The sequence below is a fragment of the Pseudochaenichthys georgianus genome, chromosome 9, assembly GCF_902827115.2.
Source record: "Pseudochaenichthys georgianus chromosome 9, fPseGeo1.2, whole genome shotgun sequence".
Classification (NCBI taxonomy): Eukaryota; Metazoa; Chordata; class Actinopteri; order Perciformes; family Channichthyidae; genus Pseudochaenichthys; species Pseudochaenichthys georgianus.
In genome coordinates this window covers 13,774,493-13,801,290 of record NC_047511.1, presented here as the reverse complement: position 1 = coordinate 13,801,290, position 26,798 = coordinate 13,774,493, and the positions used below count along the sequence as shown (strand labels likewise).

The following is a 26,798-nucleotide window of genomic DNA, read 5'->3' as shown; positions in this document are numbered from 1 at the left end:
GAGTGTGTGAACATTTAGGCTTGGTGCAAGGAGAGATTGTAATGTTCACAATATGTGACTAACAGCAAAGAGACGGGCAGCCTGCAGGATCCACGCCCACAGTGTCTAGTTAGTGGGTGGACTGAGAGAGAGAGGTATACTGTGTATGTGCATGCTTGCTCAGTACACACATGTAGAGGAAAATATGAAATGTAACCAAAGGTATATGCGAATTATAGGCCTTAAACCTGTGAGGAAGCATTGACTGTATTATTTTTTATCTTAAACCCTAATCTTTATATAAAGTCCCTCTGGAGGGAACTTTGAGCTGTTAGCCCTTACAGACCATTTACATGCACAAAAACCTATATAACACACACACGATGCTAGGTCCCCAGCGAGGGCACTACGACTCGCTGCACCCGCACTGCGAGGGGGACCCAAGTTCCCATCAGCAAAAACACGTGGGTTTGCTATCCTGGCTCCAAAATGGTGGAATGAGCTCCCCATTGAAATCAGGACAGCAGAAAGCTTACACACCTTCCGGCGCAGACTGAGAACTCATCTCTTTCGACTCCACTTCGAGCGATAGAATGACTAACAAAGAACTGCTAACAGAGCACTTATATACAATAAAGAACTGGCTTATCTAAAGCCAGTTGAGTAGCACTTGAAATGTTTGGCTCTATGAAACCTGATGTACTTTATGATTCAGTTTTCTTCAAGGTTGTGTCTTCCTGGTCGAATGCACTTATTGTAAGTCGCTTTGGATAAAAGCGTCAGCTAAATGTAATGTAATGTTATATTTTTAGGACCTACAACTTCATACTGCAGTCCAAACGGAGACGAAAGGAAAGTAAGAAACCTTTAAAGTGGAAGCTCAATGCTCAGAAGTAAAGGAAGCAACTGTGAACAAACACATTCACGTAACTGACCAGATGGTTCACTTAAAGCATCGTTTTGCTCAACAGACGATAGTAAAGCTTCACCCGCTTGACATGCAGGCCCTTTGCCCTTAATTACAGTGCCAGCCGATTTAACTTCAGAATTAAAAAGAAAATCAATGGAAGGGTGGATCCTTTTACATTTTTCACAAGATGTATAGTTTATTAATACATAAACAATACATTAAAAACACAATAGGTAAAGTACAACCACTTCCTTATTCATCGTTCAGGTTTTCAACAAGAGCCAAAGAGCAGATGTCATGTGATGTATATATGACATAGATGTAGTCATTTGTTATCGTTAATGTATTAATGTTTGGTCTCGTTTGCCCTAAATCTGTCAAAACTTTTCAAGATTGTATACATGATGGATAGATGAATGACCAAAAAAGATTATGCTATGACTAAGTGGGATAAGGGCTTAAAATCCACATACTTGGAGACACTTTTCTGCATCATGAATTCACTGTGACATGCCCTTGCATGGCTTGACCTGACAGTGACCCATTGTGTTTGGCATTCAAAAGTAGAAGAGCATCTCCACCCACTTTATCTGCTTGTGTGTGTGTCTTCAATATCCACTGTCCAAAAAGATGATGTCATTCCAAAGGACTCTTGGTCTGTCTATGAACTCTTTGTGACACAGTGACTTGACAGAGACAACAAATACAGAGCCAGTCTACCTTCAGGCCACTTTCACTCCCTGTATGAGTATCCTTTAAATGGTAAAATACTCACTTTAATGAAATAAAGAGAGGTTTTCAGTGAATATATGATAGGAGGAAAATGTAAGTATGTACAGACAACGAGAACATCTTTTAAAAATACTCCCATTGAAACAAAAAAAATCAGATCCATGGCAGCATCTAGTTCTAGTGTAACTAACTTTATGTTTTAGTCTGTCTGTTCCCTCGGGAAAAGTCCTTGATTCCGCTGCAGGTGTAATTCCGTTCTACTCAAAATGGCCAATCAAACACTTCTGAGGAGAAACTCTGACAGGGGGCAACAAGGTGTGATGCAGCACAGTTTCGTGCTGTGTGTGTGACACTAATTACTGTCGCTAATTAAAGTCCCATATCTTGCTCGTTTCCAAGGGAGTGAGGTAGGGAGATGGGGGAAGGATTGGCCTGGATGACTGGCATGCATTGTGTGTGTGTGTGTGTGTGTGTGTGTGTGTGTGTGTGTGTGTGTGTGTGTGTGTGTGTGTGTGTGTGTGTGTGTGTGTGTGTGTGTGTGTGTGTGTGTGTGTGTGTGTGTGTGTGTGTGTGTGTGTGTGTGTGTGTGTGTGTGTGTGTGTGTGTGTGTGTGTGTGTGTGTGTGTGTGTGTGTGTGTGTGTGTGTGTGTGTGTGTGTGCGTGCGCAGAATGAAAACAGCAAGGGTTATAGTGTGGCTGGGAATGATAGCGATCACTATGGGGTTTAGATTAGTTGTTAGTGCTGTAGCATGCCGTACGGTAGGTACATGGCAGCTTACACACACTCACATACCGTGGGGCAAACAAGTATTTAGTCAGCTTCCAATTGTGCAAGTTCTCCCACTTAAAAAGATGAGGCCTGTAATTTTCATCCTAGGTATACCTCAACTATGAGAGACAAAATGAGAACAAAAAACACTTGCTGGTATTTTGGCCCATTCCTCCAGGCAGATCTCCTCTAGAGCAGTGATGTTTTGGGGCTGTCGCTGGGCAACACGGACTTTCAACTCCCTCTAAAGATTTTCTATGGGGTTGCGTTGAGATCTGGAGACTGGCTAGGCCACTCCAGGACCTTGAAATGCTTCTTACGAAGCCACTCCTTCGTTGCCCGGGCGGTGTGTTTGGGATCATTGTCATGCTGAAAGACCCAGCCACGTTTCATCTTCAATGCCCTTGCTGATGGAAGGAGGTTGTCACTCAAAATCTCACGATACATGGCCCCATTCATTCTTTCCTTTACACGGATCAGTCGTCCTGGTCCCTTTGCAGAAAAACAGCCCCAAAGCATGATGTTTCCACCCCCATGTTTCACAGTAGGTATGGTGTTCTTTGGATGCAACTCGGCATTCTTTCTCCTCCAAACACGTCTAGTTGAGTTTTTACCAAAAAGTTCTATTTTGGTTTCATCTGACCATATGACATTCCCCCAATCCTCTTCTGGATCATCGAAATGCTCTCTAGCAAACTTCAGACGGGCCTGGACATGTACTGGCTTAAGCAGGGGGACACGTCTGGCACTGCAGGATTTGAGTCCCTGGTGGCGTAGTGTGTTACTGATGGTAGCCTTTGTTACTTTGGTCCCAGCTCTCTGCAGGTCATTGACTAGGTCCCCCCGTGTGGTTCTGGGATCTTTGCTCACCGTTCTTGTGATCATTTTGACCCCACAGGGTGAGATCTTGCGTGGAGCCCCAGATCGAGGGAGATTATCAGTGGTCTTGTATGTCTTCCATTTTATAATAATTGCTCCCACAGTTGATTTATTCACGCCAAGCTGCTTACCTATTGCAGATTCAGTCTTCCCAGCCTGGTGCAGGTCTACAATTTTGTTTCTGGTGTCCTTTGACAGCTCTTTGGTCTTGGCCATAGTGGAGTTTGGAGTGTGACTGTTTGAGGTTGTGGACAGGTGTCTTTTATACTGATAACGAGTTCAAACGGGTGCCATTAATACAGTTAACAAGTGGAGGACAGAGGAGGCTCTTAAAGAAGAAGTTACAGGTCTGTGAGAGCCAGAAATCTTGTTTGTTTGTAGGTGACCAAATACTTATTTTACCGAGGAATTTACCAATTAATTCATTAAAAATCCGACAATGTGATTTCCTGGATTCTTTCCCCCCATTCTGTCTCTCATAGTTGAAGTGTACCTAGGATGAAAATTACAGGCCTCTCTCATCTTTTTAAGTGGGAGAACTTGCACAATTGGTGGCTGACTAAATACTTTTTTGCCCCACTGTACATGTACAGAGACAAAATACTAAAACTCTGCTCTCCAAAATAAAATCACAATGTGGCTACAAAAAATTGAAACTTGCCTACACTCTAAATAAAACCCATGAATACTCCATCAAGCATGCGTGTCTGAAACCAAAGGCATCAGAGACTCTTGGCATCAGGATAAGAGACACTTTTTCTGCAAGCTGTTCAGGACTACGAAATACTCAGTTTGGAAACAAACAACCCTCCAAAATCCCTGATAATCAGCTAATGGAAATTCTTTAACTTAAAAGGTGACGTCAACAATTATGGAGACACATTGAATGTTGATTATTAAACTCAATACCCAAACAAATACCCCACATCAAACTCCAACTGTTTTTCTTTTTATACCGCCATGACCCTTGCCTTGTGTGGCTGCCTGGGTGTTTGTTTCTTGGCGATTATATCATTCTATATTGCTGATTTGATGGTGTGCCCCGGGTAACACGCTGAATTAAGGGAAAGCTTGCCACTCTCAGAATAAAAAATTATATCATTGAACATTTTAGCTACAAAGGGATAGCTTCTGAACAGGCAATGTGCCTCTGAATAGGACATAGAGGTACAGAAAAAGATAGATACTATTAATCAAAACTTTTGCATTCGATTTACAGCAAGCTGACAAAAGAAGAGCACGAGCGGTACGACTAATTTGTATAATAGTAATAATATAACAAAGACTATGAAACCACTGTTGTGCAATAACACTTTGATAAATAATATACTTCGAATGTAGCTTGTACAGCTGAATAAATTATCCTTTTATTTTCATTTTATATTTTTTCTAATAGTGTTCTATTTGTATTTGTTTGTCTCTATCTTAACTTTTGCTGTAACAATGTACATTTCCCCTCTGTGGGACTAATAAAGGTATTCTGATTGTATTTAATGGAACAGAATAATGAGACAAATGTAGTTTTTGGACTAAATTGTGCTCCACAGCTCAAATGTACAACCCTGGCTTGGGATCACTTTTTACCCAAGAATATAAAAGTCTGGACAAAACCAGAAACTAATCATATTCAAATGCTGATATATATAAGGCTTCACTCAAAGCATTTTAGACATTTTAAATAAACTGGTTAAAAATGCCAGTTATAGACACCACTTTGCTTAAATTACCAAAGTTCCCTCATTGTGAAGTTAAAAGTGAAACTGCTTTGGATTAGAGACAAGAGTTAAAGACCATTTACTGTGCCGTCGGCCTCAGCACTACCAGACTATTCAGTGTCTTTGTTATGTTGCTGAATGGACTTACACCCACACTTTCAAGTATCTCTCTCACTCTTCTCTCAGTGTATTGTCTGTACATCCACCCCCCCCCACACTACTCGATTTCCTCTTGGTTGAAGTGAACTGTGTGCGTCGATAAGACCAAAGTGGTGGGAGTGATGTAAGAAGCATGTGTGGTGGTGGAGGGTGAACGAGAAAGGAAAGAAAAGAGCTGAATGAACATTAAGAAAAGAGAAAGATATGTTGAAACTGTCCACATAGTCATACAGTAGGGTTTTAGAGTTTTCTGTAAAATGCTCCAATAACTTTTTTTCTTGATAGATACATACTTGGGATAAAGAGTTCGAAAACAGCATTTTTAAACCTTGTTCAAATCAGAACCCTACTTCATTTTAGCAGTGATTCTTGCTGTAGCACATTTTACAAAAATATAAACTCATGACAATTCTCACTACAAGATGTAAGGAAATAATGAAAGTTGTGATGCACTTTCAAATTGAACGAGGCACCAACTCAGATTCTTAACTTCTATTCAATTATTTTGAAATGTGGCCGAAATCTACATTGACCGCACCTGGATGATTTTTCGCTGATTTATAGAAAAAGCCAAATTGGTCAAACCTTGGATTGGGCATTAGGGTCGCTGCTGTGTCGATGTGAGAGTACTTTGGCATTGACATAAAGAAAAAAGCTAAGGACAGAAAGAATAGTGAAAAGAGGAGAAGGAGAAACAAGAGGTAAAGTGGAAAGGAAAAAGGGCGCAGGAAGGCAACAGAAGCAAAAGATGACAGTTAAAATAAGAGAGGCCAAGAGGGAAAACAAAAGGAATGAAACAAGAAAACACATTCAGAGTAGGGATGTGCGGAGCAGGAAACGGGAGAACAAGTAAAAAGGAAAGCAAGAAGAACAATAGCGAATAGTACAGAAAGAGTAAAGCAGTCAGAAAAGAAAAGGAGAAATAAGTCAACATTGAAAAAAACAAGACGAGAAGACAACAGAAACAGAGAAACAGAGAACATTGTAGGTCAAGGAAGACACACACACACACACACACACACACGGCCGTAATCCTACCTGGCGTCAGCCTCGCTGTAATACTCTCTGGCTACGATGTCCTCAAACAGTTCACCTCCGGTAACCCTGCACACACACACACACACACACACACACACCACACACACACACACACACACACACACACACCACACACACACACACACACACACACACACCACACACACACACACACACACACACACACACACACACACACACACACACACACACACACACACACACACACACACACACACACACACCACACACACACACACACACACACACACACACACACACACACACACACACACACCACACACACACACACACACACACCACACACACACACACACACACACACACACACACACACACACACACACACACACACACACACACACACACACACACACACACACACACACACACACACACACACACACACACACACACACACACACACACACACACACACACACACACAAACAAACATTAATAATAGGATGCGTTGATTGTTAGGAGGAGGGGGGGTATTAATGCAGCACCCCCCTTCCCCCAATCCTCCCCCTTAACACACTGTTACCATGGAAACTAGAGGATGTGCCAAGAGATGGATGTGGAGGGCGTAGGTGGTGGTGGTGGGGGGGGGGAGATATGTAACAGAGAGAGACTTATGTAATTGTGTTTTGAGGCAAAGGTGGGGAATCAGGGTGGAGGAGGAAGGAGGAAGCTGAGAGGAGAGGATGACAAAAAGTAAAGAGGAAAGGAAAAGAGAGGAGATGAGAGAGGCCGACTTACAAGTCAAACAGGAGGTAGTGGAAGCCCTCCTCTGATATACTGTCATGAAGACGAACTGTAGGAGGAATACAAAACGATTGACAGATTAATGAATGTCTATTCATCTTTTAATTGTGCGAGTACAGTTTGAACCCTATATACTTTATTTATTTGTAATTGCCCCTGGCTTTGCTTCTTTACTTTAAGGTAAACGGTAATATATGGGTTTGATTAGATGTTTGTGGGAACAGGTGCAAGAAAAGAGAGACACGTCCTCACCAATGTTGGAGTGTTTCAACAGGCGACAAATCCGAGCTTCTCTTTCCAACTTTTGGTGATCTAAAGGGACACGGAGATAAAAAGACACACAGGGAAATCATTAGGATTCATTCTTAAATGTGACTGGGAAAAACATCCTTTGTTTTTCCAGTCATTGTGGCAGACACCACGGGACAACATGTCTAAACACTGGCAGATGCATATCAAAGATGGAAATCCTCTGTTGTGACACACATATTGAACTACTGCATGGACACAATCAAATAAAAGTAAGACAGTCATTAAATCCATTTATTGAAATTGAGAAACCCTAAATTTGTTTGCATGTAACTGCCTTATCTAGGTGACTGGCGTAGTGTAAAACCATGCGAGATTGCATATCCCGCAGGTGCGTAGGTACATGTGCGTTGTTGTGAAAGAAAAATATTGGATCCACTTATACAAAAACTCTTCACAGCACTGCTCGAGGTTAGATTCATAGAAAAACCGTAGACAAACATCTTTTTGCAAGACACATTTAAATTGATACTTTTCACTTTTTAAACTATTTTAAACACACTGTACCATGCTAAAAAGATGTTTCCGGTAACCTACATACTTTAAAATGCCTTCTAAAAAATACAAATAAGTTAAAGTTCCAACATTATTATTTTATTATTCGTTGTGAGTCAGATGTCTCAAATGAAAATGATGCATGTGTTTAGATCATAGCCAGCCATGATCCACACACACACACACACACACACACACACACACACACACACACACACACACACACACACACACACACACACACACACACACACACACACACACACACACACACACACACACACACACACACACACACACACACACACACACACACACACACACACACACACACACACACACACACACACACACACACACACACACACACACACACACACACACACACACACACACACACACACACACACACACACACACACTTGCTGACATGCAGAGCAGAGATCAGTAACATCGAAATAAATACATGTTCATCCCGACTCATCGACAAGTTGCATGGGCTTAATGCATGCACACAAATAAACTAGCAACACACAAGTGCACATGTTCACGCTGGCATTGAGCAGTGACAGTGAAGTGTAAGCCCAGTGATTACAGTCACAGAAGAAGAGAGGAGCGAGGCGGAGAAAGGAGTGGAGGAGTGTAAAGTGGGGACAGAGGAGGAGGAAGGAGGGAGGAAAGAAAAGGGCCGATTAATATGCATAAAGCTTGGGTACTCCATTTCTATTTAAAGAATAAGAGATTGCCGATTGCTGCTGTTTCTTCACCGACCACCATCACCGACTGTTATTTTCTCTTACGTTATTGATTTGTTCTTACATTTTTAATCTTGTTGTGGGAGGAGGCTATGGAGAGGCTTTTGTATTGGTTTGTTTCTTTGTTACAAACTGCATTTCAGACACCTCCAATGGGATGGCAGCAGTTTAATCTAAATACATGATGGAATAAGATGTTTAAATGATGGCCCCAAATAGTGCTTTTGTCCAAAAAGGACCACATCTTTACAATTGAATCACTAAGCACCAAGCACATGCTTTCCCAGACTGTTTTATCTCCACGATTTATAAATGTCAGCTGGTGCTGAACACCGATATGTTATCCATCATACTACTATGTCAAATGGTGAAAACATGTCACAAGTGGAGGCATCGCATTTCATTCTGTCAGTGGCATCTGCTGACATTACTTTGCAAGTACAGAATTGGCTCAGAGTAAGCGCAATGGTTCATCTTAGCTTAGTCTACCAGATGGCTGGACTGGGCCTTAAGGCCCTGACACACCAACCCGATTTTACGACGCTGAAGTTGGCTTCCGATTCAGAGCATCCGATTCGGCAGTTAAGGGGAAAGTTAAGGGACATTTAATTTACAGCGCTGAGCGAACAATCCTCCGTGTTTTAACCTCTTAAATAGCTGCATAGCTGATTTATTTGGACTGGATTATCCCAGAGGGTCTAAAGATTCTTTATAACACAGTTTGAGATTTGTGAAATCTTTATTCTATTTGTGAAAATACAAAAAGTGAGATTTCAGTGCTTTTTTCACATGTAGACCACATTAGACCAGGTCCTGATCTAAAACCACTAGACCTAGACTCATCAAATCTGGACTGGATTATCCCACGGAGGCTAAAGATTCTTTATACCACAGTTTGAGATTTGTGAAACCTTTATTATATTTGTGAAAATACAAAAAGTGAGATTTCATTGCTTTTTTCACATGTAGACCAGGTCCTGATCTGAAACCACTAGACCTAGACTCATCAAATCTGGACTGGATTATCCCAGAGGGTCTAAAGATTCTTTATAACCCAGTTTCAGATTTGTGAAACCTTAATTATATTTGTGAAAATACAAACAAGGGAGATTTCAGTGCTTTTTTTTTACATGTAGACCACATTAGACCAGGTCCTGATCTGAAACCACTAGACCTAGACTCATCAAATCTGGACTGGATTATCCCAGAGGGTCTAAAGATTCTTTATAACACAGTTTCAGATTTGTGAAACCTTTATTCTATTTTATCTCATGAACCTGAATTCCTTTAACATCTCTTTCATTTTTTTGTTTGCTATGAAACAGTATTTAAGATACGAAAACTTTGTAGATAAAGAATTATCACCTAAATGAGGAGCATACACTTATTTTTATTTATGTATTCATTTGTTTAACAGGGACAGTGCACATTAATTAACATTCCCGTAAATGTGCCAGAGTTAGCCAAGAGGCTATCATCTGTTGTCCCTGGACAGATTTTATAAGTGAACCTAAAACAAATTTCATTTAAACAAGTAAATACAATCAAATTAAAGGCCCTGACACACCAAGCAGTCACCAGAGGACTAGCCGACGCTGAAGTCGGCTGTTGCCTGGCCGTGTTCTCCTGCGTTTTGGCCATGTGTCGCACGGGAACACACCGCACCGACTTCAGTGCATGAGTGGCAATAACTCTCCTTACCAGCAGGCGGCGGTAGTGTGTATCCGTCATTCAAAAGAGGCAACAACCGGAAGACAGAGAAGAAGAAGAGTATCTTTTCTCCGTAATATCATACAGAGCTGGCCTCTCCTGGATCAAGGTGATGAGCAGGTCTTCGTTTGCATCATTCCAGATCGCCATGATGAGATGAAAATGAATAGCAGTGTGCCTTCTTAAATCGTTTGTTTACGTCCCTCACTTCCGCTTCGCTTCTCATGCACTGATTTGCTAGCTGAACAGCCAATCAGAGTGATTATTTGGTCCGACTGCCAGACCCGATGCATGGCCGATTCAACATGTTGAATCGGCCATGCATCGGGTCTGGCAGTCCAAATAAGGCGTGTCACGGTCGACGGTGCGGGACACACCAACCTGACTACGGCGCCGCGAATGCCGACAGCCTCTGACGGCCTCTGACTCCCAAAATCGGGACGACGCTGAAGTTGGCTTCCGATTCAGAGCATCCGATTCGACAGTTAAGGGGAAAGTTAAGGGACATTTAATTTACAGCGCTGAGCGAACAATCCTCCGTGTTTTAACCTCTTAAATAGCTGCGGCGCCGTAGTCAGGTTGGTGTGTCCCGCACCGTCGACCGTGACACGCCTTATTTGGACTGCCAGACCCGATGCATGGCCGATTCAACATGTTGAATCGGCCATGCATCGGGTCTGGCAGTCGGACCAAATAATCACTCTGATTGGCTGTTCAGCTAGCAAATCAGTGCATGAGAAGCGAAGCGGAAGTGAGGGACGTAAACAAACGATTTAAGAAGGCACACTGCTATTCATTTTCATCTCATCATGGCGATCTGGAATGATGCAAACGAAGACCTGCTCATCACCTTGATCCAGGAGAGGCCAGCTCTGTATGATATTACGGAGAAAAGATACTCTTCTTCTTCTCTGTCTTCCGGTTGTTGCCTCTTTTGAATGACGAATACACACTACCGCCGCCTGCTGGTAAGGAGAGTTATTGCCACTCACGCACTGAAGTCGGTGCGGTGTGTTCCCGTGCGACACATGGCCAAAACGCAGGAGAACACGGCCAGGCAACAGCCGACTTCAGCGTCGGCTAGTCCTCTGGTGACTGCTTGGTGTGTCAGGGCCTTTAGCTACCTACAGGTCTGCGTAGGACTGCATGACTGAGGAGGAGTAGAGCTAAATATTGATTTAAGGGCAACAAGGAGCCTCATGCATCAAAATGATATTTAATGTTTCTGATATTATTTTGGGATTTTCGGTTTAGAGAAAATATAAGAGAGCAGAAAGCGAGTGTTTGCAACTAGTGTTGTATGTTCTGGCTAATAGCCAACCCTCATTAACGGATAATTCACTGTTAACCGTCAAGATAAATGTCTTGTATGCTGGGGGGCTGTGATCAAAGTGCCGAACAAGCCGCAGCTGGGCCTATAAACCAAAGCACAAACAGTTTCATATACAATCCAGCTGTAGGAAAGGCAAGAAAAAAGGCAACAAGGTCCCCAATTCACCTGCCCGGGAGATGTATTTTGAGTGGATTGACGTGACAACATGCAGCTACTTTCCTAGTCAAATGTAGTTTAGCTGCCAAGTTGTCAGCTGCATGTCTGCCTTGCATATTGTTTCTCTGTTAGCGTATTGTAAACCCCGCAACCCGCGTTAAGGTAACAACGCAGAGTACGTACGAGGTCAGTAGTAACGTTATAGCCGTGAAGGTAGCAGTGAAGCGTCTTTACAGTATGTTTGTCGTATCAAGTCCCTGTTTCTTGCTTGTCCTTTCTGATTAAAGTGAAGGATAACCACCAAAGTAGGCAACAACTGGGACAAGGATTTCTTAAGATGGGTTGGAAGAAGCTGCTCTAACAAGTTTTAGTTTTATCGTGTTACTAAACCAGCAGTAGTGATGGGACCAATTAAGGTTTCTACACTGAAATGCTTTAAAAGTCGTAAAATGTGTCTGGGGGTATCATTATTGTAAATTATTACGCTGCTTAGTTGAATACTTGAATCTGATAGGTCGAGTCGGACATTTCAGAGGTTGTTTATACTCTATAACAGGGGTCTCCAACCTTTCTCCACCTGAGAGCTACTTTGAAAAAATTAAAGTGGCCAAGAGCTACTTGCATCCCATCGCTTACATTTATTCACATAGCACTCATCAGTTGAATTAAGCTACTTTTGTACACGTGTGAAATTGCAATACCTAAAGCTTATCTAGAATCTTAACTTCACATCAAGGTCCACAAAAACGACAATTTTTCACATATTATTATGGCCCTCATAGTAAATACATCGCCTTAATCACCACCTTGTAAACATCGATCAGTGCTGCTGTTCATTTTAAGTTATGTTGTTGTTGCCGCAGTTAGTAGTATTGTTTCTATCCATCGTTCTCAAAACAATAAAATCATTTTCGATTAATATGCGAGTCAAGTTGTTGGTTTAGGCAGGATAACGTGCAACGATTATTATTATTGAAAAAATAACACCCTGGTTGCTGCATATTATCCACATATAGCATAGACTAGATAGGATACATCGTTTTTCTATAAATCACATCTTGAAAAAGTGAAAATTAAAAACCAGATACTGATCCTATACTTGAGATGGAGCAGGCTAAATAACAAATGCCAAAAGGGGAGAGGGAGAAACAGGAGGGATAATGAGGACTGGTCCGGAGGGGAAGTGGGGATAAGAGGACAGCAGGTGACAGTTTGCAGAAAAGAACATTAAGAACTGAGAATTCACTGAGTGAGATAAGGACAGCATCTGGTGATGTCTTTTAGAATCTATGTGTTGAGGGAGCTGAGAGAAGAGGAACGCATTTGGGTTAATCGTCACCAGTGAGGACCCAAGTCTCACGAGGGAAGGAGATGTAAAAAGACAGCCAGATATAATCGTCCTTTGTTCAGAACATCTGACTCAACATTAGTATTGCCCTTGCCAGTTGGGGAATGTTGAGTATGAAATGCATTGTGATCAGGTCATCGGGCTGCCTTCTGTAGTCATCTGCATTAAACAGTAAAGGCAGGACAGAGCGGGATAGAGTATCATTATGCTGCCTCTGAATTTAAAATTGAAATTGACTATGGGCAGGTGGGGAATCATTCAGTGGGAATCGAGCATTAGAATAATAAGAACAACTCAAAGCCTATTTTAGGAAATCCTCGTATTTAAACTTTTTAAAAATGTGGAAAGCCTAGGTTATAAAGTCCTTTTTACTCAGTGAAATAAGAAAAGAAATGGAGCGGTAGAAAAAGCAACAAGTGGAAAAAAGGCATTTTAAATTATGGGAACTTTCTTTTTTTTGGGTCTATAACTTTCAGTTTTAGCAGCAAAAAAATAAAGAATGATTACCAAATCAGGATTTACTTATGTGTAATACTAATAATAACAGATAATGTGATTTGACTTTATAATAATACTTAAGATTGAATGTGCAGTAGACTGAGTTGACTACATCTGTCCTGGTTATTTGACATTGGCACAAAGCTTGGTGGGCGAAACCAGGCCAGATAACTGCTACTGCATTGCAGGTGAATCTCAAACATCACACACACATACAGTAGACACACACACACACACACACACACACACACACACACACACACACACACACACACACACACACACACACACAAACACACACCTATCTCTCATCATGATGAATTACAAGCCCATTCAGCAACCTCTGGCAGCCCCTGTCCAGAGATCACTGCCAACAAACAAGCGCTGTGATTGGCTGGAAACCTTGCCCAACAGACCTGTCCTACATTCCTGTTTATATGTCTTGAATTGGAATGTACCTTTTTTTCTTGCGGCTGCATGGGGGTAGTCTGAGGGGAAATTGAGAAAACTGGCTGTGTGTGTTGGAAAGTAATCATATTACAAAAGTAAACCTCAATCTTTTCTTGTAGGTGCAGTGTGTTACAGTCTTAACTCCTATGCTACGCGCGTGCGTGCGTGCGTACGTGCGTGCGTGCGAGAGAAAGTCAGATGAGAGTCCCGTGCTTAAGGCATGTAGGCAAACATGTAGGCATGTCCCTCAGCTGCCAAGTGCCTAGGGTGCCTTCTTTCGCATGACCCCCTCGGCTTCCACCTCCGTCTGCCAGTCCGAAGGAAACGCTCCTCTTAAGTTGCTGCATCCAGGGCTCTAAGATCAGCGACCTTACCTGCTGCCCCGAGAAACGGCACAACAACAAACACAACCTAGACCAAATCCCACTTCAGAAGTAGAAGGGCACGTCATCGCGGCGGACATAAAACCTGGCTGGAGCAGCCCATGTCACATAGGTCATGGAGCTATGAATAGGACCTGGAGTAGAAGGAGTATGCAGCATACCATACTGCTGTTTCACAGAACATGGTTCATCCATTAGTGAGGAGCGCAGCGCAGCCAGGACAGATCAGAGCTGCTGTCAGATGCAGAGGCAGGGAGATGAAGCTGCGCCTCAGAAACGTGGTGGTAAAGCTGCGAGAAGCTGCACTCCCTGATGAAGCAGCTCGAGTGAAATGTGTAGGTCCAATGATAGCACAATGTTTAGGTGAATTCTTTATTTTAGTGTGTGTAGCTTTGTCAGCCAATTGAAGGGATTAAGTTTACCTCCTGCCTATAGTGGTAGGATAATCTAGGATGAGTTTAATCTCATTAAAAAATATGACAAAATTAATTGCTGCCAAAGATGATGGAACACAGCATGCAAATAAGTCTTGTTTACGTTTTCTTTTTTTATATATAAAGTGCAGTTTTGATATATGTGTTGTTTTTTTCACAATGTGGTTGTGGACGATCATGCATTCCTACATTTAAAAAAGTTGGGACTAACTGTGTTCAACTGCTGAGCAAGTGCTGTAGGGTACATGACGTTTTTTCACTGAAAACAGCTGCGTGCTGCTGGCTGACAATCATATTAATGTAAAAGAGACTGATTACATGTCATTTGTTAGACGCTTTTATCCAAAGCGACTTACATACATTCAGTACTGTGGACAATCCCCACAGGAGCAATTTGGGGTGAAGTGTCTGAACGACATGCTGACGCAGTGGGACTCGAACTTGCTACCCTGTGATTCGAAGTCCAGCACACTTCCCACTGAGCCACAGCCTCCCACTGATCAGGGTGAACCAAACAAAAGTTGTTTGATAATCATCTGTAGGCAACGCATCTCCTTTTACATTATCACGTTATACTTTGCTATTAGAAATTGTCGATTACAGTTATTTTGGAGTTACTGTAGGGTTATATTTTTGATCAAGAAAATGTGTACATTAGTACGTCACTGCACATCATTTTATGAGCTGAGGCAAGCTAGTTTTCAGCTGTTCAGTTTTCATAATATCCGCTGCAGCTCTTAATGGTATGTTGAAATTAGGTCTGCATGATCTATAAAAATTTGATTTATATTTTCTGAAATATAGGAAATGTTGCTACGGGGAAATTAATGTGCCGTGGAAATGATCCTGCCTCTGTTCCACATCATATCACCACAACATAGGGAGTATACTTTTACAAACGCCCGGCACACAGTACTGATATCCTAAAAAGTGTTTAATAAAAAAAGCATTATGGACAAAAGAAAATGTTGACTGACAAATCATGCAGTGCTGATTGAGACACTTGTGAGAGACAAACAGATATGCCCAAACATTTCAGGTTGCTGCCCTCTGCTAATGCCGGTTAAAATGCCTGCTCCACCACACTCGACATTCTCACACACGTGCGGTGGCCCAATATGTGTGTGTGTGTGTGTGCGTGTGCGTGTGCGTGTGCGTGTGCGTGTGTGAAGGCAGGGTAATCGTCAAGTGTCAGTGTGGTGCCACCTGGCAGGGCCTCAGGACTAAAGCTCCAGTTACGGGGGGAGGGGCAGCAGGAGATTACACGGGGGCAAGTAGTGGTGGTGGGAAGAGCCACAGCAACCACTGTGGGCCAGATTGGTCTTCATGGTCATGGAATGTAGCCTTGGCTTTGGCTTAAACCGTTACTGGCTGCACAGCATGTGACACTAATTAAGGTGCTTTAAAGATATATTTTAACAGAGCAAACCATTACGATTATATGGTTAAATATTGTGTGACGTGAAGCATCCAGAGTTATCTAAAATAAGTGTAACGGTGGAGGGAGCTTCACTTTATATTCAATTCACAAGCAATCACTATTAAAGAAGTCATAGTTGAGAGCCTTTAGGGCTTTTGCGCCGGGGGCTAGCGGGTCTCTGGGGGCTAGCGGGTCTCTGGGGGCTAGCGGGTCTCTGGGGGCTAGCGGGTCTCTGGGGGCTAGCGGGTCTCTGTGGTCTCGCGCTAACGGCTACTGGCCTAGCAGCAGGATCCATCTCCACATAATCGGAGGACTGGGGGCCCGCACCGAGGGCTAAAGGCATAGCAGCGGAGATCCACGCATCGCCGGCTGGCTTCAGACGAGGCAAGCTAGCTGAACAACTAGCTCTGCCGGAGGACTGTGGGTCCACGTCGATGGCTAGCAGCCTAGCAACAGAGAACCACAAACCAACAGCTAGCTCTGTCTGCTCCACTGTCAACAACAGCACCGAGGAAAAGCCTAGAAATCCGGTATTTAAAAAACACTGTTACACAAAAATGCCGAAGGGACTATTCAGTGGACATTTAAATTTCCGCAGCATTTGCAATAAACATGAATCGCTTGAACATCTCCTCCTTGAGTCCAATATTGACTGTTTGGGAATATCTGAATCTTGGCTAAAACAGTCGTCACCATCAACTATTGTATCTATGTCAGGATATAATGTGTTTAGGAAGGACAGACTGAAGGGAAAAGGAGGTGTTGCTTTATGTGAGGAATACCATTACTTGTTGGGAGATTGCTCTTCCAGCTAATATTGAGTTTGATTGTGTTGGTGTGGAAATCACACTATCTGAGGAAATGTCCCTCACCATGATTTTCCTATTTCGACAACCCACCGCTAAGGTGGATTTCTATGACCAGGTAAAACTCATGCTGAATTGCTGTGACTCCAACAAAGAGCTAATCATTTTCAGGAGACTTTTACATAAACTGGAATGACAAACAAAATAGAAAGAACTTAAAACGGATCATGGATAAACACAACTTAATACAACTAATGGATCAACCGACTAGAATAACCAAAACCTCTAAGACTATGATAGATTTATTATTTACTAATAAAGCTGACAAAATAGTTCAGAATAGTTCCTGACTGGTCTTTCTGACCATAATCTTATTATTATTATTTACCAGGAAACTCACAAAAAAAAGGTTGATGGCCACAGCTAAAACCCCTGCCTTGGGTTCTCGCTTCATCCCCAAAAACCTGCAACAACGCTTCATATATTAAAAAATAACACCATGCGCTTCATGATGGCACATAACAGCTCGCGACCGCAGATTATTTCGGCGATTAGATAAAATGTAAATTATATTTGACGCAACTTTAGTTACAGTGGGGCAAAAAAGTATTTAGTCAGCCACCAATTGTGAAAGTTCTCCCACTTAAAAAGATGAGAGAGGCCTGTAATTTTCATCCTAGGTACACTTCAACTTTGAGAGACAGAATGGGGGAAAGAATCCAGGAAATCACATTGTGGGATTTTTAATGAATGAATTGGTAAATTCCTCGGTAAAATAAGTATTTGGTCACTTACAAACAAACAAGATTTCTGGCTCTCACAGACCTGTAACTTCTTCTTTAAGAGCCTCTTCTGTCCTCCACTCGTTAACTGTATTAATGGCACCCGTTTGAACTCGTTATCAGTATAAAAGACACCTGTCCACAACCTCAAACAGTCACACTCCAAACTCCACTATGGCCAAGACCAAAGAGCTGTCAAAGGACACCAGAAACAAAATTGTAGAGCTGCACCAGGCTGGGAAGACTGAATCTGCAATAGATAAGCAGCTTGCTGTGAAGAAATCATCTGTGGGATCAATTATTAGAAAATGGAAGACATACAAGACCACTGATAATCTCCCTCGATCTGGGGCTCCACGCAAGATCTCACCCCGTGGGGTCAAAATGATCACAAGAACGGTGAGCAAAAATCCCAGAACCACACGGGGGGACCTAGTCAATGACCTGCGGAGAGCTGGGACCAAAGTAACAAAGGCTACCATCAGTAACACACTACGCCGCCAGGGACTCAAATCCTGCAGTGCCAGACGTGTCCCCCTGCTTAAGCCAGTACATGTCCAGGCCCGTCTGAAGTTTGCTAGAGAGCATTTAGATGATCCAGAAGAGGATTGGGAGAATGTCATATGGTCAGATGAAACCAAAATAGAACTTTTTGGTAAAAACTCAACTAGACGTGTTTGGAGGAGAAAGAATGCCGAGTTGCATCCAAAGAACACCATACCTACTGTGAAACATGGGGGTGGAAACATCATGCTTTGGGGCTGTTTTCTGCAAAGGGACCAGGATGACTGATCCGTGTAAAGGAAAGAATGAATGGGGCCATGTATCGTGAGATTTTGAGTGACAACCTCCTTCCATCAGCAAGGGCATTGAAGATGAAACGTGGTTGGGTCTTTCAGCATGACAATGATCCCAAACACACCGCCCGGGCAACGAAAGAGTGGCTTCGTAAGAAGCATTTCAAGGTCCTGGAGTGGCCGAGCCAGTCTCCAGATCTCAACCCCATAGAAAATCTTTGGAGGGAGTTGAAAGTCTGTGTTGCCCAGCGACATCCCCAAAACATCACTGCTCTAGAGGAGATCTGCATGGAGGAATGGGCCAAAATACCAGCAACAGTGTGTGAAAAGCTTGTGAAGACTTACAGAAAACGTTTGACCTCTGTCATTGCCAACAAAGGGTATATAACAAAGTATTGAGATGAACTTTTGTTATTGACCAAATACTTATTTTCCACCATAATTTGCAAATAAATTCTTTAAAAATCAGACAATGTGATTTTCTGGATTTTTTTTCTCATTTTGTCTCTCATAGTTGAGGTATACCTAGGATGAAAATTACAGGCCTCTCTCATCTTTTTAAGTGGGAGAACTTGCACAATTGGTGGCTGACTAAATACTTTTTTGCCCCACTGTACATTTCCATGACTTTTCCAAAACTTTGGGAAAAATATTGTTTTCCATAACTTTTGCATTTTGAATTTCCATGACTTTTCCAGGTTTTCAATGACCGTACGAACCCTGATAACTGTCGACGCTGTAGGTGTGGAGGTGTCTACTGAGACAGAGAAACTATGAACAAATGAGTGATTCTCATATGGTTACACATACTTACTTGAAGTAAGTGAAATTCAACTTTTGTTTGGGACCCCACTTTACAGGAACACAGCACATTGGTTTCAGCGCCAATATATGTTGAAGGGCCCTATTTTGATTTTTGGGGTTTTCCCTTTCCTGTAGTGGTTTAGGTTATTGTGCATGTAAATGGTCTGCAAAGGCTAAAATACCAAAGTTCCCTCAAGAGGGAGTTTCTCTCCAACACCTGCCTAAAATGCCTCCATTGGACTCATTTGTTGACTTCTGTAGTATAGTGACATCACTATGTAACACTTGCTTCTATTGGTTAGCGCTCCAACACATAGGGTATAGGCTAAGCGCCGGGACTTCTCTAAGCAGTTTACCTATCTCAACAGAGCCAGCCAGCTAACTAATCAGAGCAGACTGGACTCTGGTTTCAGACAGAGGGTGAAACGAGGTGCTGCAGCACAGGCAGTATGAGAAAAATATAGAACTTTTTGAACATTAAAGCGTGTCACAGTAGAGGCACAAAATACAATTATAAAAAACTCAAAGCTTAGCATAATACGGCTCCTTTAAGTTCTGAAGGAATTGAAAACACCTTGGATGGAGAAGAACGGGGATGTGCTTACCTCTTGCGGATAACTTTTTGGTGTTGATTATTTTGGCGGCATACTCCTGTCCTGTACACTGCTTAACACACCTGCGCACCACTGAAAAGGCTCCCCTGTAAATACACAGAAAAAAAACATTTACTAATCTTTGTTAATTTCTGTATGTTAAGAATATATATGTGATTCCCCAATTGCATTATTCACCTTCTTTTGATACAAGGGCAACACCAGCACGCCTGCCAGTTCTTGACGAACGACACAGAGAGCTCAACTTAACTCTTCATAAGATTTTGCTGAACATTTTTTTCATAGCTGGCATTTTTTTTCAGCCAAATGTAGAAGAGACCTGATGCGACTTGCTCGAGTTAACTGCGGCTAGCTCCATTAAAAGACTATGCTGCCAGGATTTGTCTTCCTAATAGGCTCCCATGGGGCTCCCCATACACAGTCAGCATAACTTAAATAACATGCACACATTCGGCGTGCGAGAGACAGGGCTAAAATGGGCTCTTAAACACAATCCCTGCATTAGTGAATAGGTATTTTACCTTGAAGAGCCTGTCACGAAGCACACATGTTGCACCAGTCCGACAACCAAAGCATGATGACTTACAGCTACCTCATGTAAACGTTAGTATGTGATTCTGTGATCTAATTTAGCATCTGCTGCCGTGTGAAGAAACTACACCTCAAAAGTTTAAAGGAAATTGTGACTGGAAAGACTGAATATGTGGATGGATTTGGCCATAAGAAGGTCACATGTCATCAGCCTCAACACAAAAATATCTCCCTTTAAAAACCAGAGAGCAGGCGACAGAGAGGCTTCATAGCCTGACATGTTAAGTGAGATCTGCCCAGTCTTGCTACCACAGTTTACAGTGAAAAGGTGGACTGGTGCCACTGGTCTGCCTCCACACTGAGGCAGTTAAAGACAACCAACAAGGTCAGGGTCAAAGGTGAACGCTGCGAGACCAGCTGACCTGAGACCTTAATAAGCAGACAGTGGGGGAAATGTCTATGGAGAGACACAAAAGCCAGCAGACTTCACAGGGAATTTCAATACAGTTTAGGCGCCTGATAAAAACAACTGAATTCAAAATGCTACATCTCATGGTAAGGATTGTCTGGGTAGTTTAGTTCCAGCAGATCAACACGCTTACAGAGAGCTCTTCTAGAGTAACCAGATGTAGCTAAACAGGACCCAAAGGCAAGAAACTCTCTGAAACACGGTTGTGTATAAAGCACTGCATGACCGACACCAGCAACACACTCAACCAAACTGACACCAAACTCCACAGCTGTGCCTGGAAAGTTCCCACTGTGAGGTAAGTGATCAGGGCTAAATATGCTAACACACATAGTTAAATAGGGCAACACGTCATGATTCATTGCTTTTAGAAAGTCTGGTTTGACACCCAGAAGAGTAAGATGGACTTTTATTAATTTAATTCTATTAGTAGACTTGGAGTGTATTGTAACGGGATTACTCCGAGCTTCTGGTGTACAGTTACAGTTTCACATGTTGCCTGTGGTGTTGAGGACGTACTGTGGATTAGGATTTGTAAGGTTACACTCAAAAGCTTCAAGTGTAACTGAGGCAAAAAAGAATACCAAAATCAGAGAAAAGTTATGAGTTTTTGAATAACTTGTTTGAGCATCTTTATTTTGTAATGAGTAACTATGACAGAAATCCACATTCAAGCTTGAAACTGTTTGTTTTATTGTGAAAATATTCCAGAATGCATAGTTTAAACAGGATGTTTTGAAATATATTTTAATTATAATTCATTCAAATTATGTTTTGTCATTTTATATGCCTGCATATGTAGAGTATAAGAATGTATTTGATTATGAACTTTATAAGATCTTGTGTCAAAACATTGAAGTAGAACCATACCAGTGTTAAAGGTCCCATGTCATGGCCATTTCTATTGATCATAATTCCATTGTTGAGGTCTACTAGAATAGATTTATATTGTGCAAATTTTCAAACTCACATTTGTTTCTCATACAGCATTTCTGTAAAGTATGTGTATTCACCGGTATTCACTCTCTGTCCTAAACGGCTTGTTGGAGCTCCTGGAGCTCCTGCCCCACCCCCTCCCCCTCCCTGTGAGCCCAGTGTGCTCCGATTGGTCAGCTCGGCCACTCTGTTCTGATTAGTCAACCACCAGAGAGGCTCCGCCCATGTCTATCACAGTGCTTTTTTCGGCTCTGAGCGGAACATCAGTTTTACAATCAATCAATCAATCAATCAAATGTTTATTTATATAGCCCAATATCACAAATGTTACATTTGTCTCAGTGGTCTTCACAGTGTGTACAGAATATCAGTATGACAATATGACACCCTCTGTCCTTAGACCCTCACATCATACAAGGAAAAACTTCTGGAGAAAACCCACAGTTTAAAGGGAAAAATGGGAGAAACCTGAGGGAGAGCAACAGAGGAGGGATCCCTCTCCCAGGACGGGCAGACGTGCAATAGATGCCGTGTGTAAATTGAAAAGATAATACATTTACAACATAGGTAGTCCAAATGTTTGGAAATGCATGTGTGTATAATAGGAAGATGAATCCACGAGGATATCCATCCAGGACCGATGATCCAGGACCACAGCCACGACTCGCGATCCAGGACACAGGACCGCAGGATCATCCATGACTCCGGATCCCGGCATATATAGACACCAAAATGGCATCTGTACAGCCGTATATGTTTGAACCGGAGTCCGATCCTGAAAGTGAGACAGACCAACGTGATACCTGATCCACCATCCCAAACTAGAGCAGACTGTTTCACAGTGGAACGTTTTTATTTAGTATTGCACTAACATTTCAGATGTAAGTTACAACATTATGTAGCCAGCTAGCTGAAAACACCAACAGTAGCACACAACATTATATGCCAAGATATACGCCATACATATTTGTCAAGTCAGACTATTATATGCCCTTTTATTTCTTCCTTAGTAATTGAATGTTTATTTTGTAAACCTCGCCATAGTTGGTTTAATTGCTAAACGTGTTATGTTACAAATATCTTACCTTCCTATAGGTTGCAACACGAATGAACCAAGTCCCAGCACCTATTATGTGCATGGTACACCACCCAGGACTAGAGCCAAACTGTCTCAACCCATACACCCTGCAGAACCTCCATAACATGTACAGATTCGATTATGGACCTTTGAGGCATAGAACGGAAGAAGAGTAAGTTATTCTTACTGTAAGGGAAACTTCTGCAGCAATGGAGAGTCAGGACTCAGAGAGACATGAGGAGAGTTGGAGCTTTGATGTCAAACAATGTTTATTACAAGTCAACGGCCGGAGAATTCATATCACAAGTCACAGCAGCAAAAGGTTCTGACTGCACGGGTGGGTTGTCATGTCAATTCTGCCCAGCCTCTCTCTCGGAGAGTTAATGAGCATATTGGGGGAGGCGTAAACATCTGTGGAGCTTAGAAAGCCAGTGTTCTCACAGTCGTAAACCATTTTGTGACCGCGAGTTGAACTGGCTTATCAAGATAGCTGGAGCCTCCCATTCCGAGAGATAACAGAGACAGGGTTTGGTCGTAAACGTCAACAGGCAATAAGGTTAAATATCTAGGGCTGTCAGTCGATTAAAATATTTAAATCGCGAATTAATCGCATGATTGTCTGTCCATAGTTAAATCGCGATTAATCGCACATTTTGTATCTGTTCTAAATGTACCTTAGAGGAATATTTTTGAAGTTTGTAATACTCTTAACATATGAGTGGACAAATATGCTTTATGCTAATGTTTATTATCATTTGAACAATGACAAATATTCTCATGAATATTAAACAACCTCTGAACATTACAAATATTCGCCTCAATTCAACCTGGAACCTCTCTCATACAATACAAATGGTGTGTGTGTGTGTGTGTGTGTGTGTGTGTGTGTGTGTGTGTGTGTGTGTGTGTGTGTGTGTGTGTGTGTGTGTGTGTGTGTGTGTGTGTGTGTGTGTGTGTGTGTGTGTGTGTGTGTGTGTGTGTGTGTGTGTGTGTGTGTGTGATCGTTGGAGCTATGTGCAACTCAAGGCATATGCTCGAACGGGAGCTGCAATCATGTTGCGCACTATCTGAGCTGAGTGTGCTGACTTTTCGTACAATGTCCCGCTGTCTGGCTTCCTGCATAAAGTCAAGTGCTCGGCGCAGTTGTGGCGAAATGTCGCTCCTCTGTTTTCATTTAAACAGCTCCTTATATCCGTTAGCGCAGCTAGCTAGCACCAGATGCTAACAACAACAATGCACGTAAGGTCTCTCTCTCGCTCGGGCCACACATACACACACCCTCCCGGTCCTCCCGATGGCCAGTCGGTGCCTGCCGGTGAGCGTGGAAGTGTGGTCTGCCACAAGCGGGCAGCAGGAGCGGGGCTGTCAGCATCAGCTTGTAGATGGTATTTTAAACTCGATGCGCTCTGAAACTACGGGGCGGCCGAGGAAAAGAAATACACATGCGTTAATCACGTTAAAATAATTAGTGGCGTTAATTTTTTTTTAATGCAGACATTCTCCTGCTATGAGATACATATAAGGCCATTTGCTGACATTGGAGTTGATATATGGAAATGCTAGCAACTTAGTTAGCCCAGTTAGCACTGTGTCAATGGCTTAGCAGCCCGAAAAACGTTTACCCATTTAAACAATCGTGGTAGATACCTTGTTTGTTTTAAACATCATAAATACACAAACAACAATGAATACTTACAGGTTGTGTACCCGAATCTCCCGCTGGTCCAAACAAAGTAGGAACAGCATCATTCTTCAGTGCCCTACGCTGTACATATCCGGCATGAATCGCTGAAAGGTTTGTGAAGCTTTGGTCCGTGAAATGCCGCGCACACAGTAAAATACCGGCTCGAACATCTGAATGAACAGTGTTAAAAATACATTTCAACCAATGACTTCGTCGTGGTTCTGCCCTCGGTAAGGCATGCATTGAAGATTTCCCCTCACAATACAGGAAACAGACCCTCGTCGGCATGACTGGATACAGTTTTGAACTGAACCTGAGCTTCCAACAGTATGTTCTGCTGGCAGAGGGTGTGGCCTCTGGGTTGAAAATGGCCACCATTGGTTGTTATTTTACCAGTAGTTTAGGATCTAGACCACCTAGGATCTTGATTCTGGTGGCTAATCCTACATTTTCAAGGATGGAGAATGCATTGGTACTATTTAAACTATGTATCTGGTATTCAGGGAACAGAATACACAGTAAACTATTAATATATTTATTATGGTGAAGTCATACATGTTACATAATATATATGAATTATTACAGGTTTTCAACTAAATGCAGACTTAGTTCTGAAAACACAGTCCACCACAGTGGCAAAGGGCAGTGTACTGAATTGCTACCTTGACACATTCAGGAGGAGTTCACAACAGGCCTGGGTCGCTTCTGGTAATGTGGTCCAGTAAACTTCCCATCCACCTGTAGCCTTCCTCTTCCACCCCTAGTCACCTGGGGATGGGAGTTCAGGGGCTGCAAACATCCTCTGTCCCCAGCAGTGACCAGCTTGGGAGGCAGCTCTCTTTGTGTGCTGAATCAATGCTGCTTGTGTTGGGGGGAGTCCCTCAATTGTTCTACCTTTCTGGGTGAAGAGTTGCTTGCGTGCCTGATTGACTTACTCCTGGCTACTAGTGCGGTCATACAGCAATACCACAAATCGCTCCAGAGGCTCCATCCAGTTGTGTACGGAGTCTGGGGTGGCAGCCAAGGCACAGAAGGCTCTAGTGACATCATCAAATGTCATCCATTTATCCCACGCCGTCTTCTTGCCCCTGCCACCAAAAGATGACACTGTGTCACATCCAGTAAATGCATGGAACATTGGTAAGGCTATGCATCGATCTGGACCTCGTGACCTCGCCATCTCATGAGCTGCTAAATGCCGAACACTCTTCCCAGCTCCAAAGGCAACCCACAGCAGTGATGTTGAGGGATTGGGCTGCTGTGATTGCCAGTACTACCACATCCGTGTCAACTGTGCGTATTGACACCTTGCTATACCCTTCCTTCACAGCATCTCCTAGGTGCAGTAGGATGTGGGTATCAGCCTCGTCATGTGTGCATGTTGCAAGTACTGATTATCTGTTTGCCAGTGTTGAGGGCTGCCACACTGGTTGCCAGGAAGAAGAACAGTTCAGCCTTCTTGTCTTCAATGCGCAGAAACTCTGGCCAGTTTCCAGGAATGACACTGGATAGCTCAACGCGTCTATGAACTCCCTTCCCTCTCTTGCTGCGTGTTTCAACCTTCAGACTTTTGGGGAAATATTCATCCCACACGACATCGACTCTGCTGACATGCTCCAGCTGAGACAGGATGTATGGTGAGAACGCTTTCTGCGCATAATAAAAAAACGTCTTGGCAGCACCAGGTCGTAGCATGTTCACAAGAGTAGGCCCATCAAGGATAATGCCTTAACTGTGGGGTGGGATGCATTCTCTTGTACATAAATCAGGTCCTCCAAACAGCCCACCAAGTCTGACTTGGTACCAGTTCTGAGCTTGCCCATTTGTGACAATGATGATGGACATGCCTGGTATTCATGTTTATTATATTTCACATAAATAATCCCAAAAGACTCATCCAGACTTCCATCACGTATCTCAGATACAATGTACAGCCTAGAGAACAGAGAACAGTCATTCTTCAGAGATGAGAGCTGTTGTGGGACCTGGACTTCTCTCGGACTGGAGGCCGGCTGAATAGAGGGAAGTTTTTCCTT

At 42.7% G+C, this 26,798-nt stretch overlaps 1 protein-coding gene across 14 annotated transcripts in view; it reads right to left on the bottom strand.

Annotated features, from left to right (window-relative positions):
• camk2b1 (calcium/calmodulin-dependent protein kinase (CaM kinase) II beta 1) overlaps window positions 1–26,798 on the bottom strand; it is a 79,904-nt gene that overhangs the window by 44,381 nt on the left and 8,725 nt on the right. For all 14 annotated transcript variants that reach the window (XM_034090782.2, XM_034090790.2, XM_034090793.2 and 11 more), the window contains exons 2-5: window positions 20,056–20,150; window positions 7,223–7,282; window positions 6,965–7,019; window positions 6,182–6,247 (exon numbers count right to left, since the gene is read on the bottom strand). In XM_034090782.2, coding sequence (XP_033946673.1) covers window positions 6,182–6,247; window positions 6,965–7,019; window positions 7,223–7,282; window positions 20,056–20,150 — 276 coding nt within the window. The remainder of the gene's footprint in view (window positions 1–6,181; window positions 6,248–6,964; window positions 7,020–7,222; window positions 7,283–20,055; window positions 20,151–26,798) is intronic.